This window comes from Grus americana, chromosome 17 (genome assembly GCF_028858705.1).
Source record: "Grus americana isolate bGruAme1 chromosome 17, bGruAme1.mat, whole genome shotgun sequence".
Classification (NCBI taxonomy): domain Eukaryota; kingdom Metazoa; phylum Chordata; class Aves; order Gruiformes; family Gruidae; genus Grus; species Grus americana.
In genome coordinates, this window is record NC_072868.1 from 8,214,509 (window position 1) to 8,227,570 (window position 13,062).

Consider the following 13,062-nt stretch of genomic DNA (forward strand, 5'->3'; position numbering starts at 1 on the left):
AGTTGATGTCAGCTATAATTTCTGAGCTCTTTCTCATGCCTCTTGCCCCATTTTATACACAGATACTGTGCTTGCCCATTTCTGATCTTATGAAATTTTTGCCCTTCAAGTTCTTCAAGGTAAGCACTAACATTCCTGAGATTGCTTCAGTTTCTTCTCCTCATTGTAGATAAGTGAGATGAAGTAATAATAAAACGAGACAAAATATCTTATTCAAATCTGTGTAAGGAAATGGAAGTTCCTGTATGGGAGGGGCAGGAAGAGACAGAGAGAGGAAGAGGGGGAGAGATATCCATGATCGAATTGGTAGAAAAATGAAGAATTAGCCTGAAAAAAAGAAATATTGTGAGGCCGTGCTAACAAATTCATTTTCTTTCTATCTATAAAATGTCCTATATGTGCAGATCAAAGTATTTTAACATTTATTGTTGTGTCTTTATAATCAGAAACTAGATGAGTAACCACCAGAGAAGTACAAATTACAGTCGTAATTTGTACCTGCTACCAAATGAGTGTTTTATTTTATGAGGATTAAGTTTCTCTTTGTGCAGGGAGAGTTACCACTTGAGATCTACTCCTCAGAGCTATTCAGCATTCAGTGGTTTGTCAGGCTAATAGTAGCTGACATTACATTTACAGCATTAATACCATTAGTATAATTCACAGAGATTCTAAGGAGGGGCTGACACAAAGGCATTGCTGTGGTGATTCCCAAAAAAGGACTCATGAGGTAAATGAAAAGATCTGGGGTTTTTCCAGACTTATGAATACACTCACAGGGAGGGAGGGATTCATAGGGATGAATTTTATTATGAATATATACTTTTATTGCATGAATACTCATGTGTGGATCATACTGGGAAAAGATATTCATTCATACTGACTCAAAAAATATCCCTTCCCAAGTGACGCATCATTGTATGTGAAATTCTGGATTCCAGGTATGCAATTAAATGCTCTACTTTTCTAAGCATCTCAGTCAACCCTCTGGATAAATAGCCTGAATTGCATAAGTGCAGTGCATTAAAACCCATGAGCTAATATATGGTCACTAGGAAGTTTACATGCCCACTGGAATGACTTACTTGCCTCACCCACCTAATGTGAATTATAATTGGTTTGAACATAAGGAGAGGCCTAAAGTTTTCTCTATATAAATGCTGCTACACAAGCAGAGCTTGAAGTCTTATCATATAGGCCTACAGTTGCTCACAGAAATACAAAGTCCAAGGCACAGAGGAGCAAGGAAGCATGGCTGGTAAGTAAAGAAAAAAAAGAAAAAAAAGAAAAAAAAAAGTCTCTTTGTGCATAAGGAACGGGCAACTGTATAATGTACCATATGTTAGCTTTCTCTGTGGGGTTATGTTTGTAAAGGGCTCTGAATTGTTGGAGTACACTACCTTTTGAGATTATGAATAGGTTGTTTCAGCATTTTTCTTTCCTGAATTTTCCAAAAGACACATACAAGGAAAAGAAGATAATTCATCCATTATCATACTGGAGTTAAATATTATAAAACTGCAAATAGTGCAGAAGAAATTATGGCAAACTGCAGATTATCTATAGCATGAAACTTAATGAATGAGAAAGTAGTTCAAGTATGAATGAATCTTGTGTTAATGGGAATATTTGTGCCAAGAATAGACTACAGGCTAGGTTCCTTCCTGTAGCTTCAGAATCAGCAAACTGCAATGCCATTTTAACTGTTTGTTAAAATTAGTGTGAAAGGCAAAGGCACTTCAAAATACAGACAAAGCAAGCAGATGTCCAGCAGTGAGATGTTAGGAGGAAAGATATTAAACCAATACACTTCAGCAAGGTTGGCCATGTTCTTGCTTAGCCTGACTTGCTGGGACTTCTGTAAAAACATATAATGAGGCCCAAGTGCAGATGATGCCGCTTTACCTCTTCTAGCTCATGCTGTGCTGGCTTTATGTGACATAGGCTTGAAAAGCTCAGGGAATTAATAAAAAACAACCATCCACAGAGCAGAGGCTGGAGTGCAGAAATGACAGGCATTGTTTTCCCCTCATGGAGGTTAAAAGAGGCATGGTTACCCCATTCTCACAGGTTTAGCAGAACTGATTGCATGAGCTCTTAGGACACAAGTGTTCGTCTGTATTTGAAATAATTCATGTTATTGACCTGATCTACTTGTGCTAGCATCCTTCAACAGCATCTGCTGTTTGCCTGGCCTGATGGCGCTTAGTTAAGGACTGTCTCAATGCATCTGCTAAGTGTAACACCATCTAAATGTTTACCTGCTTAAGAGCTGAACATAGGCTGGGAGGGAATCAGGTGCATACAATGGGCATAAGGCTATTGATTCCCTCATAAATCTCCTCCATTGAGCAGAGCTTAAATACATGGCAAAACACAGTTTGATAGGTCAAGCTGAAAGATTGGACTGAGTAGAAAAATCCTTTTTGACAAAAGAACTGTACGGTAAAGCGGACAGTAAAAACCTTCATCTACAGCAATTGTGGTTTTTTCCCCAACCAATTGTTTCTGCATTGTAACACTTCCTTTTAAGCAACAATTTGCCAATAACTTAGCCAAGACATTTTAGCAAGGTGATCCCTAAAAACTTCCTCTTTAAGTGTCATACACCAGTCTGTCCTTCTTAACCACAATTTTCTTATTGCATAAAATGCAAGAGCAATAGCAGCATTTAACGAACAAACTGGTATTTGCTGATCATGATCAGCACTTGTGAAATACCCAGGGCCCAAGAAATAGCCAAGCCCAAGTTCAGTTGGAGATGTCAGAAGTGCCTGGGGATGTTCCTTACAGTGCCATGCACAATTTTAATGTAAAAAGCTGTGAGGGTGCATGTGCACATAACTGTTTTCACTCCCTCTCTCTCTGTCCCCCTCCTCCCCCCCCAACACACACATCCTGCAAATACATACACTTTTTTTTCCCAGAAAGTTTTTATGCATCCATGGGCCAATCTCCAATGGATCTACTTTAACAGAATCCAGAAGGTGGTACATAAAGAAAAGGGTAAAGCACCTAAAAAGAGCCTGTAAATTTGATAGCATGATTTTTTTTTAAGGGGTTTTGATAGTCTGCAGCACACTACTGCTACTAGGATTCAGCAATTTGTTTCACAGTTTCACGCTCAAAGTAATTATCTCGGCTTCTGTCTGTCACTTTTAAGCTTCAGTGTCATTACAAGTAAGGCATGAGTCACACCTGCAAGCATCTTGTTTGTGTATTAGAATTAAGAGCGCTTGCCCGCAGAATGGGACATGTTGGATTCTTAGAAGAAACACGCAGAGCGACGTAGTGATGGGCACCTGCGAAGAGGTATTCTTTGCTGATGAGTGTGCAGCAGTAGCTGGAAGTTAAAACTTCCAAATAATGTCTTTACTCCATTCCAATGGAAGAGAGGTGTGCATAAATGGGAGAGGTAGGGAAATACATTTAAATATAATAAGCTATAAATAGCAGGTTGTGTGTGACTATGTGGGAGCTGTCTGGGGAGCCTAGCAGAGCTTCATCCCAGTGTGTGCGCTGTCAGTTTGGCTTATTCCTGTGTACTGGTCCCATGGTAGTTTTTGAAGTTCATGTATTAGTACATGTCACTACTATGTCATTGTTAGTCTCCCTTCTGGAACGAGCCAAGATCCCAAGAGAAGATCTGAGCCCAGCTAACAGGGTAGCCTACTTCACACAGACAGTCTGGGAGCTGACTCTGCCAAGTTCGGCTGCCTTCAAAGTCTGGCTATTGGAGATCTTCGGGAACAATCAGGGACTTCAGGAAGGCTGCAGGCTGCAGCAGGCTTCCATTCAAAATGCCCCTGCTATCTGGGACGTTGTGAATGGAAGCAGAAGACAGAAAATAAGTAGTATGTCTTGGACAACATATAGAGCCCAGAAAAGATCTCAGCCAAATGCTTTTCCATATGGACTTGACCAATCTACATCAGGGGATTCTAGTCCCGAAGAGTGCTCATGTGAGTCAGTCTGTACCACTGTTCTAGGGGCCCAGGTCTCTCCCTGTGTGGTTCACACATACAGTACAGCTCTAGAAAAACCCTTGAATTCCTGTATCTAGGATAGCAGGAGTGGATTTTCCTGATGAAATTCCTTGCTTAATTATCCAATGAGGGAATGCGAGGGGAGACAGAATAGCCCAAACTTCTGAGGGTACTGAGGCAGTCCCCAGTGAATCATGGCCATATGGTGTAGCATAGTGCTTTAGGAGTATGTAAGGAAGAGCTCAGAAAGAATACAGGAGCAGATAGGCTATTCTGGGGACTGACTTCCCATCCTGAAACAAAGGCACAATTAATAATAGGTGACATTTACTACAATTCAAATGCCACTCTGGATTTATACAGAGTTGGTGGGGAAGAGAATGACAGTGCAAAGAAAGAGAGAAAGTACTGCTGAGGGGAATTAGTCTATTACAAAAGATGTCCTTGTTCAGTGCTGAACTCTTTCTTCTATATATTGATTTCTTTAACAGAGTTACTGGGGTGAGGGAAGAAATCACTGAAAAAGGATGTAATGAGTTCTATGACTGAACCGGTTTGCAAAAGATGGTTCTGATATAGCTTATTCTGGGTACATGAAACAAAATACTAAGATGGCTTAGAGCTTTCATTTTCTGAGGTCCAAAATAATCTTCTCTTGCTATCCACCAGAGTTTTAAGCACCTATCTGTGCAATCCTTACATTTACAGCCACCATACAAGCTCTGCAAATACTACTGGCTTAAGGAAGCTGCCTGAGTCAGATGCATTCTGCTTGACTAGTATTCTGACTAGTGTTAATATTTCTCATTAATTCAACTCTCATTTTCAACGTTCGCCCATAATCTTTAATCCAAAGGTCTGGTATGTATCATTCATCAGTTTCAAAAACAAAGCACACAGAGGCCTGCAAGGCAACTTAGCCAGAGCTGGGAACAAACACCAGAAGCTGATGCAACAGACGCAACTTGTTCTCCTTGCCATACTCTCTTCCAGAACATATGGACCATATCTGTTCTGTGGAACATGCTGTTTATAGCTATACTATCATACTGTCAAATACCCAAAACAATTATGCCATTGACCTATAGGACAATGATATCCAGCATGTTATTGCTGTCACACAAAAAAAGGTGAAACAGGTGACCAAGTAAGCATTGGCAGCTATTTGGTGAATAATCAGTGAAGACATATTTGTTTTCTTTCAGCAGTAACTAATCTTTCTATCAAAGAGAAATGGTTTGCTGTGCATCCAAGGAGAGGCTGAAATCTTAAACCAAATTTATTCTGAAAGTCATTTGTGTGTCATTTAAGAGAATTTAAAAGTATGAATAGGAGAGTATAGCTTAACATCTGAAACCTCTAAGGTTTGGACTTAGCATTTTAAATCAAATTTAAGAAATTTTAAATTTAAGAATTAAAGTCTTATAATTTTAAAATTACAGTTGGGCTTTGCAATGTGATAAAACTATGGTCCTTCTTAAGATTAAATAGTATTAATGAACAGAGGTTGAAAGGCAGCAATCTGAATATACCCAGTTAAAAAATGTTTCTTCTAATAACACCTTCTTATAGGAAATATGAATAAAATGTGTCTCTATATGAAATGGCTTGAGCAAGTTCCAATTCTAGAATATCCAAACCTGAAAATGGAACAATTTGGGCTGCTGATTACAGAGCCCAGCCAGTTAAAACTGCATTTGGAAAGGTGTATAGCTGTGACCAGTCCAGTGTAACGCGTATCACTCAGAGGCATCCTTAAGTCTGTGCATTGAGTACATCAAATTTTACAGGTCATTTCATAAAAGTAACAGAATTAGTCCCTCTCTTAACAGAAAGTGGAGTCACTGGCAAAGCATAAGCAAAAATCACTTGAAGTTAAGTGAAAGCTTTTTGGGCACAAATTGTCATTGCCAGTTCATGTTCAGAGATATCCTATCAAAAAAATAGTAGTGTACCAGCTGAAAACAGTGATAACTATTTTATCACAAGTCACAAATGTACTTACCTATCATCTCTGTAGTGTGTCATGCAAATATGACAGGGAGTGCTTGTCTATTTAAACAGTAATTGTGTGATGAACGAAAAATTGGTTCTTTAAATTTGGCTTGATTAAATTTGGGACAGAAGCAATAGCTTGCTCATTGTTTTCCAGTTACTACAGTGCAGCAGAAAAAAATGGATTCAGTGAATTAATTTAAAGAAAAAGTCACTGTAAGTATTGCTCATGAAGTATTCCAAATTAAAAGCAATGCAGTACAAGGAGTTACACTATTCCTATAATTTTATCATTGTAACAGAAAGAAAAGCAACTAAATGCTGATATTCTTATAAATTTAAATACATTGAGAAACTCTTAACAAGTGGCCAGACTGTTAGGGATAAATATTGTTCAAGCTTCAGATGTTAAGTCGCAAGGAAATGAGATCAGGATGTGGGGACTGAGAGGGCAAAAAATGAATGAAAAATGAATCCTCGAGCCCTGTTGTCAGATAAAGGCTGGGGAGCAAAGGCGGCATTTCAGGCTCCACCCCAACAGGAAATATTGCAAACAGGGAAATTTACACCTAGACTTTTAAAGAAGTGAAAGGTGCCAGCCATTCCTTGAATCAACAGAAGTAGAGGAGGCCATTCAGAGGAAAGCTCCAGAAGCTGCTTATACAGGACGTGTTGATCAGATATGGGCCAAGGTGAGCGAGGGGGAAGCCCCTTCTGTGGTGCTCTGATTGTTCTTTTCTTACATCCATACCTCATATTCAGGTCTGTAATAGACACTGAAAGATCACTACTTCTCTAAGGAGTCCTGATCCAAGAAAAAAAAAAAAAACCGAAGAGAAAATGCTTCCATCAAGAGTTAGGAGAAAGATTTTTAAAGGAATTGCATTTTTTCACTTCTTGTGCGCATGGGAAAAGTAGGCTTATCAGAATGAGATTTGGGAGAACCCGTATATTATCTGATGTAAAAATGCTGCATTTTGCAAATAGGAAGGAAAGGAAAGTCTGCAGCTATTTGAAGTTGTCAGACAAGTGCAAATGAGAGACTGACAAATCTGGCATAAGAGAAAGCAGCAAAGCAAAACTTGAAAAAGGTATCATTGCAAAAGCTGAGGGAGGCTACAATGAGCAGAGAAGGTTGAAACCTGAAGTTAAGGTAGAGAGGATACAAAAATTTAGTGAATTTTTTTGGTGGTTGGTTTGTTGCAGTGGGTTTCAGGTTTTTTGCTTATATGCTAATATTTATGAATATGCAAAATTACCAGTTTAATAGTTATTATAAATGGTCCCATGTTGCTTTTCCAACCTTGCCAGGTAACTCCTGCCTTTCTAAAGACAAATCTCCCCCACCCCTCAGCTTGTTCTACAATAGATGTGCTTCATTGCTAAGTTTCTGAAGGTGGTTTTTCTTTTTTTAAAGTAGGTACATTCCTGAAAAATCAAAATACATGCTGCTTACCTCAATAATGTATAAAACCATGTCCCATGCATTTGAACTGTGACTACATTGCTAAGGCTACTAATGTAGTTATTTGAAGGCTTACCTAAACTTGATAAACTTAAGATCATGCTGTAAAAAAATCTTTACACTAATAAAATTTGGTGAATGTGGGATAATGACTTTTTACTCAATAATGGCACAGGGTAGCTGTCTTCCACTACTAAGGGCCACATTCTTACTCTTTCCTGTTCTCCCTCTTGGGTGGGGGGTGGAGAATAATAAAAATAGGAAAAAAAAAAATCTCCTTTTTTCTTTACTTCTGCACTTCATTTAAACCATCAAGCTATCTTCGACTAGAGAACCTTCCATAGGCTCTGATGATGTCAGAGCCAAACCAATCTCAGATGCTTATTCTTTGGCCTCTGACTGAAGCCATAGTTCACACGCAGGCGCTTTCTACAACATATTATTTCACATACATTATTTTAGTAGGGTTCTTTCTGCAGTTCTGCCATCTCTCCCACTGCCAGATGACAGCCCAGTGTCTATCAACATATTCTTGTTAGGTGCCTCCAACAGATAGCAGCTGTCAGTTACATCAGAGGTACCTGACACGTAAGTGGAGCTATAGATCACATATCCTGCTTTAAAATGCAGAAGCGTTTCTCAGCTCAATCAGGTTTCTTTATTTCTTATTCAGAGGCAGCAAGTCTGTGCCTCTGTTACTATAACACCATGTCTGGGAATGAATGACACCTTGAAAGAATTAGCTGAGTTCAGTCAGATTCTTTATCTGAGTAACTCACAAGTACTCAACTCTTTCAGGGTTCTCTCCTCTTAGATGCCTTTTTAATTTTTTTTATTCCCAGATATACTACTCATAATTATGCAGGTAATCTCTAACAATCTATGCAAGGTGGAGTCTTTCTCTCTCTCTCGCTCGCTCTCAAAAAAAAAAAAAGCTCACAAATAAATTATTTCTCATTTTGGTGGGAACCTCACATGAGTGCTAGTTACCTGTAGAAAGAAACACACAATTCTTGAGAGTGCGTCTGTCCTGCTTCCTCTTTATGAAGTGTTTCTGTGCTCCTTCCTCCTTAGATGTACCCTCAGGTTTTCCTGATCTTCTCATTTTTTCATAGCTGGATCGCAGCCAAGCACCAACTGGCACCTGAAAGAAAATGCAAGAGATCACCACACACATAAATTTTTGAGCAAAGAGTTGATTGTGAGGAGAGGACAGGCCTTCATCATCACCTTCAATGGAACGGAACAGCCTGAGCAAACCTTGACATTCATTGCAGAAACAGGTATGGCCCCAACTTCTTTCACAGGAAGAATAATGCTGTGTTGTGACATTCTTTTGGCCTGATACGCACTATAGGACAGCAAGATAATACCTCGGAGCCAGCATGCTGGTTCACATAGCCATGGAACTGTTTGAGGTGTGTGTTGTATTACTCCCATCTCAGCTAGCAGCAGTAGCTTCCTTCAGTTTCCAACATATGGCACAAATCCATCTGAGGGGAGGGTTACATCGGTGCTGATTTTTTTTAGGAAGAAATTCTTTACTGTGAGGGTGGTGAGACACTGGCACAGGTTGCCCAGAGAGGCTGTGGCAGCCACATCCCTGGCAGTGTTCAAGGCCAGGTTGGATGAGGCTTTGGGCTACCTGGTCTAGTGGAGAGTGTCCCTGCCCATGGCAGGGGGTTGGAACTAGATGGGCTTTAAGGTCCCTTCCAATCCAAACCATTCTATGATTCTGTGATGATTCTAGGACTAAACCTCTGTTTCAGCAAGCTGGGGAAAAAAAATGTTGTTTATTTTCCTTAAAAGGTCCAAAACCCTCAAAGCTGACTAAGACCCAGGCCACATTTGGTATCTCCAGCACAGTGAGCAAGGACAGCTGGAGTGCAGTTCTACAGTCTACCAGTTCCAACTCTATGAGCATCTCCATTTCCAGCCCACCTAATGCTGTCATTGGACGTTACAAGCTGAGTGTTCAAAGTACTTCAAGTGGCAGCTCCTCTCCAGCAAGCCTTGGCACTTTTGTTGTGCTCTTTAACCCTTGGTCTTCAGGTATGAACATGTCTAATTTCCCCTGAAAGAACTAAATTGCTTGTAGCTTCATTAATATTTGCAGCTTCTCCATTTGACCTATACTTCTTTAATACAGGGGCTGAACATTCACCACATAATGTATCAGTGAGAAAAGACAAGGGTTTAACAGTTTCTTAGGACCTTCTACTACATAAAATCAGCCCTGCATCATGCACTTACTGGAGAGCTCCTTGCCCTAAAAGATTACGTTCTTAACTTAAGCAGATTAAGTTCTGCTTTTGTCAGAGCTTTCCTGCTTCTGCACAAGTTTAGAAGAGTGTGTCTGGTCTCTGTAGAACCAAGAAAAGAGTCATAGCTACCAGCTGCCGTCTTCTCCCAGTGTCATACCTCTGTCTTCGCTCAGACACCCCCCACCTCTTTAATTATAGGAAATCCTGAGTTTCACAATCTGGTTATAACAGCAAGAGCAGCAAAGGGTGGATATCTGCAAGCATTCTTATTGATGGAGACCAGGGCTCCTAAGGTTTTGTTTTATTTTCCCTGCTGTGGTTGTACATACCTCTTTTGGCTTTCCAGGTGATGATGTGTTCATGCCTAACAAGGCTGAGTGTGAGGAATATGTGCTAGAAGAGTTTGGCATCATTTTTGCAGGCAACAAAAATCGTATCAACAGCTTTGGATGGAACTTTGGCCAGGTAAATGCAGCACTGAAACATCAGACAGTGTTTTGTGTTCTGAGTTTCACATGAACTGGGTGACCAGGGCTTGTTTGCTTTTTCCAGTTTATTGCAGTCATACACCTCTGAAGAGCAGGAGTCTGGTACTGAAGTCAGAACTCATGCCAAGCTCTGTTATACTGATTAATGTGAGGATTTGTAATTGACTAGTCAGTGATATGACCTAGGGCTCGGAGGTGCAGCCAGCAGAAACCTTAATGTCCGCTGGGTAGTAAAGTACTGTAGCAATGCTGAGAGGCAAAGTCCTGGCCTTAAGTCCACGGATTCCAAGTTTTGAAAAGGTCTTTGATTTCTTATCTTCACAGTTTGTTGAGGCCATATTTTTATATGGTAATTCCTGGCTGAGCTGCAGCACTTCATTTGGTGATTAAAAAAAAACATTAAACACTTATATGGCACTACTTATCCTGATTTTTAGTAATCTGTGTTTCCAAAACACTAACTTATTTCTGTAACATAGTTTCAAGAAGATATTATCAATATTTGCCTTTCCATGCTGGATCGAAGCTTAAACTATCGTCAGGATCCTGTCACAGATGTATCTCACCGAAATGACCCCAAATATCTGGGCCGTGTTCTCAGTGCAATGGTAAGCAACACGTTCAAAAAGTCCAACTTACTAATTGTTCTTTTAAGGTAGTTAGTGAAAGTAAATATGAAGACACTTCTCAGAAACTTTTAGGCCACTGTATGCACCAGAAATGTGGGCCAGAGAAACACCTAAGTAGCCCTCTGATCTCAGCCTGCTAGATTTCATCTCATCTGTAGTATTTCTGATACTTACTACTTTGATGATCCAGTAGTCAAACCAAAAGTATAAGACACAGGGTGGTATGTCGAGGGACCAGTCCTTTGGAGGTCTGTAGTCCAATCTCCCATCTGAAGTGGAACTACAGTGGTACTAGATCAGCTCAGCCATGGATTTGTCAGGCTGCCTTGAAAATCTCCAAGGATGGAGGTTTCATGGCCTCTCAGGGTGACCAGTCCAAAGCTGCACTACCCTCTTAGTGAGGAATTTTTCTTTTATGTCAAATATGATTTTTCCAAACTACAACCTTCTGCTGTTGCCTCTGGTTATATAACCTGCTAGAACAGAGACAAGTTGGACTCTGACAACTTAGTATGTTCCATTCGAGTAGTTGTAAGCTGCTATTACACTCCCCTTATCCCCTTAACCAGACTGAACTAGCCCAGTGCTCTCAACTTCTCCTTGTAGAGTGTGTGCTCCAGGGCCCCGACCATCTTGGTAGCCCTCCTTCACTGTCTCCACATCCCCTTGAACTGAGGGACCCGAAACTGGAGACGGGATTCCTGGCATAGCCTCACTAGGGATAATTAAAGGGTGTTAACAGCTTCCCTCAATCTCCTGGTCACTTTTCCCAAAGTAGCCCAGCGTGGGCTTTCCCTTTATGATGAGAGAGCACTGTTGGCTCAGATTCAATCTGGCATTTGCTGTAACTCCCAGGCCCCTTTCAGACAGGCTGCCACTCAGCCAGCTGTTTCCAAGCCTGCACCAATGCATGGGGTTATTCTACCCCAAGTCCCAAAATCTACACCTTTTCTTCCTGAACTTCATGAGGTTTCTATTGACACAGTACCCAAGATTTTCAAGGTGACTGTGTCCCATTTGTTGTGTCAGCCACTTCCCCTAATTTAATGTAAATTTGCTGAGGGCTGAACTCCATCGTGATCCAGGCACATTCTGAAAGCTTAGCTGCATGATATGCTTTGATGATGCCATTCAATCATACAGTGGTAAAGTTGCCACTTAGTATCAGGAGGGTTCACTGAAAACTGGTGTTTGCCTTCTTGCCTGGTGCTACTGTATTTGAGTGGGAGAAACAGTGATTAAATGCTCTCCATTTCTTGAGAGGACAAATATTTCATTTCCTTGAAAAGATAAGGCTTCTTCCTGAAGGCCAGCTGCATGAAGCTGTAACTTTTGTCCATTAGAACGTCATTCGAGGCTTTTCTCCTGCCCACTCCCCTACTACTACTACATCTGTTGTAAACTCTTAGTTTATCTCATCATAAATTTAGTGAATATTTTTACAGGTCAATGCCAATGATGACCAAGGGGTGCTGCTAGGAAACTGGAGTGGAAATTATGATGGTGGGAAAAGTCCAAGCAGTTGGACTGGAAGTGGTGAAATACTGCTAAACTGGAAGAAATCGGGATTCAGACCTGTTAAATATGGACAATGTTGGGTTTTTGCAGCAGTATTGACTACAGGTATGTTTTATGTCATGTACATAACTGACACTGCACAGATTCTGTTAAAAGAAGCACTAGTAATGATTCCTACATGAAAGTCTTTCAATACATTGGTATGTTATGTCAAATGTCATATTCCAGAAATACTGCTTTCTGACTATGGTTTTCTATTCACTTTTCAGTGCTTAGATGTCTGGGGATTCCCACTCGTACAATTACAAACTTCAGCTCTGCCCACGATGCAGATGGAAATCTGCGTGTGGATGAGTTTTATGATGCTGCTGGAAATCATTTGGACAGGTCTGCTGACAGCATATGGTAAGGCTTTACGATATTTATTAGTAGGACCTATCAGTGCCTATAGAGGTGCAAAGTATAGATTCTAATGACAAATGCTTTGTTACCTTCTTAAAAATTGCCTTAAAAACAACTACATACACACAGGGTAAATAAAAAAATACTACAAAATAATATTGCAAAACTTGGTGTTTTCACTCTTTCTCAGTTAAACTGAGAATTGTGACATGAGTTACAACAGCTAATTGAAGCCAGGGCAGGCAAAATTACAGTTATGATGCCACAAATGACTGAAAATTTGTGATATTACACTGAAAATATCAAACAGTGGGA

General features: G+C 40.2%; 1 protein-coding gene across 3 annotated transcripts in view; it reads left to right on the top strand.

Moving 5' to 3' along the window:
- The window catches only part of LOC129214440 (protein-glutamine gamma-glutamyltransferase E-like), a 29,107-nt gene that overhangs the window by 9,490 nt on the left and 6,555 nt on the right, over positions 1-13,062 (top strand). Inside the window, exons 2-8 of one of the 3 annotated variants that reach the window (XM_054846027.1) lie at positions 6,139-6,197; positions 8,562-8,729; positions 9,256-9,498; positions 10,057-10,175; positions 10,678-10,806; positions 12,273-12,450; positions 12,615-12,750. In XM_054846027.1, coding sequence (XP_054702002.1) covers positions 9,363-9,498; positions 10,057-10,175; positions 10,678-10,806; positions 12,273-12,450; positions 12,615-12,750 — 698 coding nt within the window. In that variant the 5' untranslated portion in view covers positions 6,139-6,197; positions 8,562-8,729; positions 9,256-9,362. Of the gene's footprint in view, positions 1-6,138; positions 6,198-6,551; positions 6,674-8,561; positions 8,730-9,255; positions 9,499-10,056; positions 10,176-10,677; positions 10,807-12,272; positions 12,451-12,614; positions 12,751-13,062 lie in introns of those variants that run through there. The other 2 variants (XM_054846025.1, XM_054846026.1) reach the window with 2 other exon arrangements.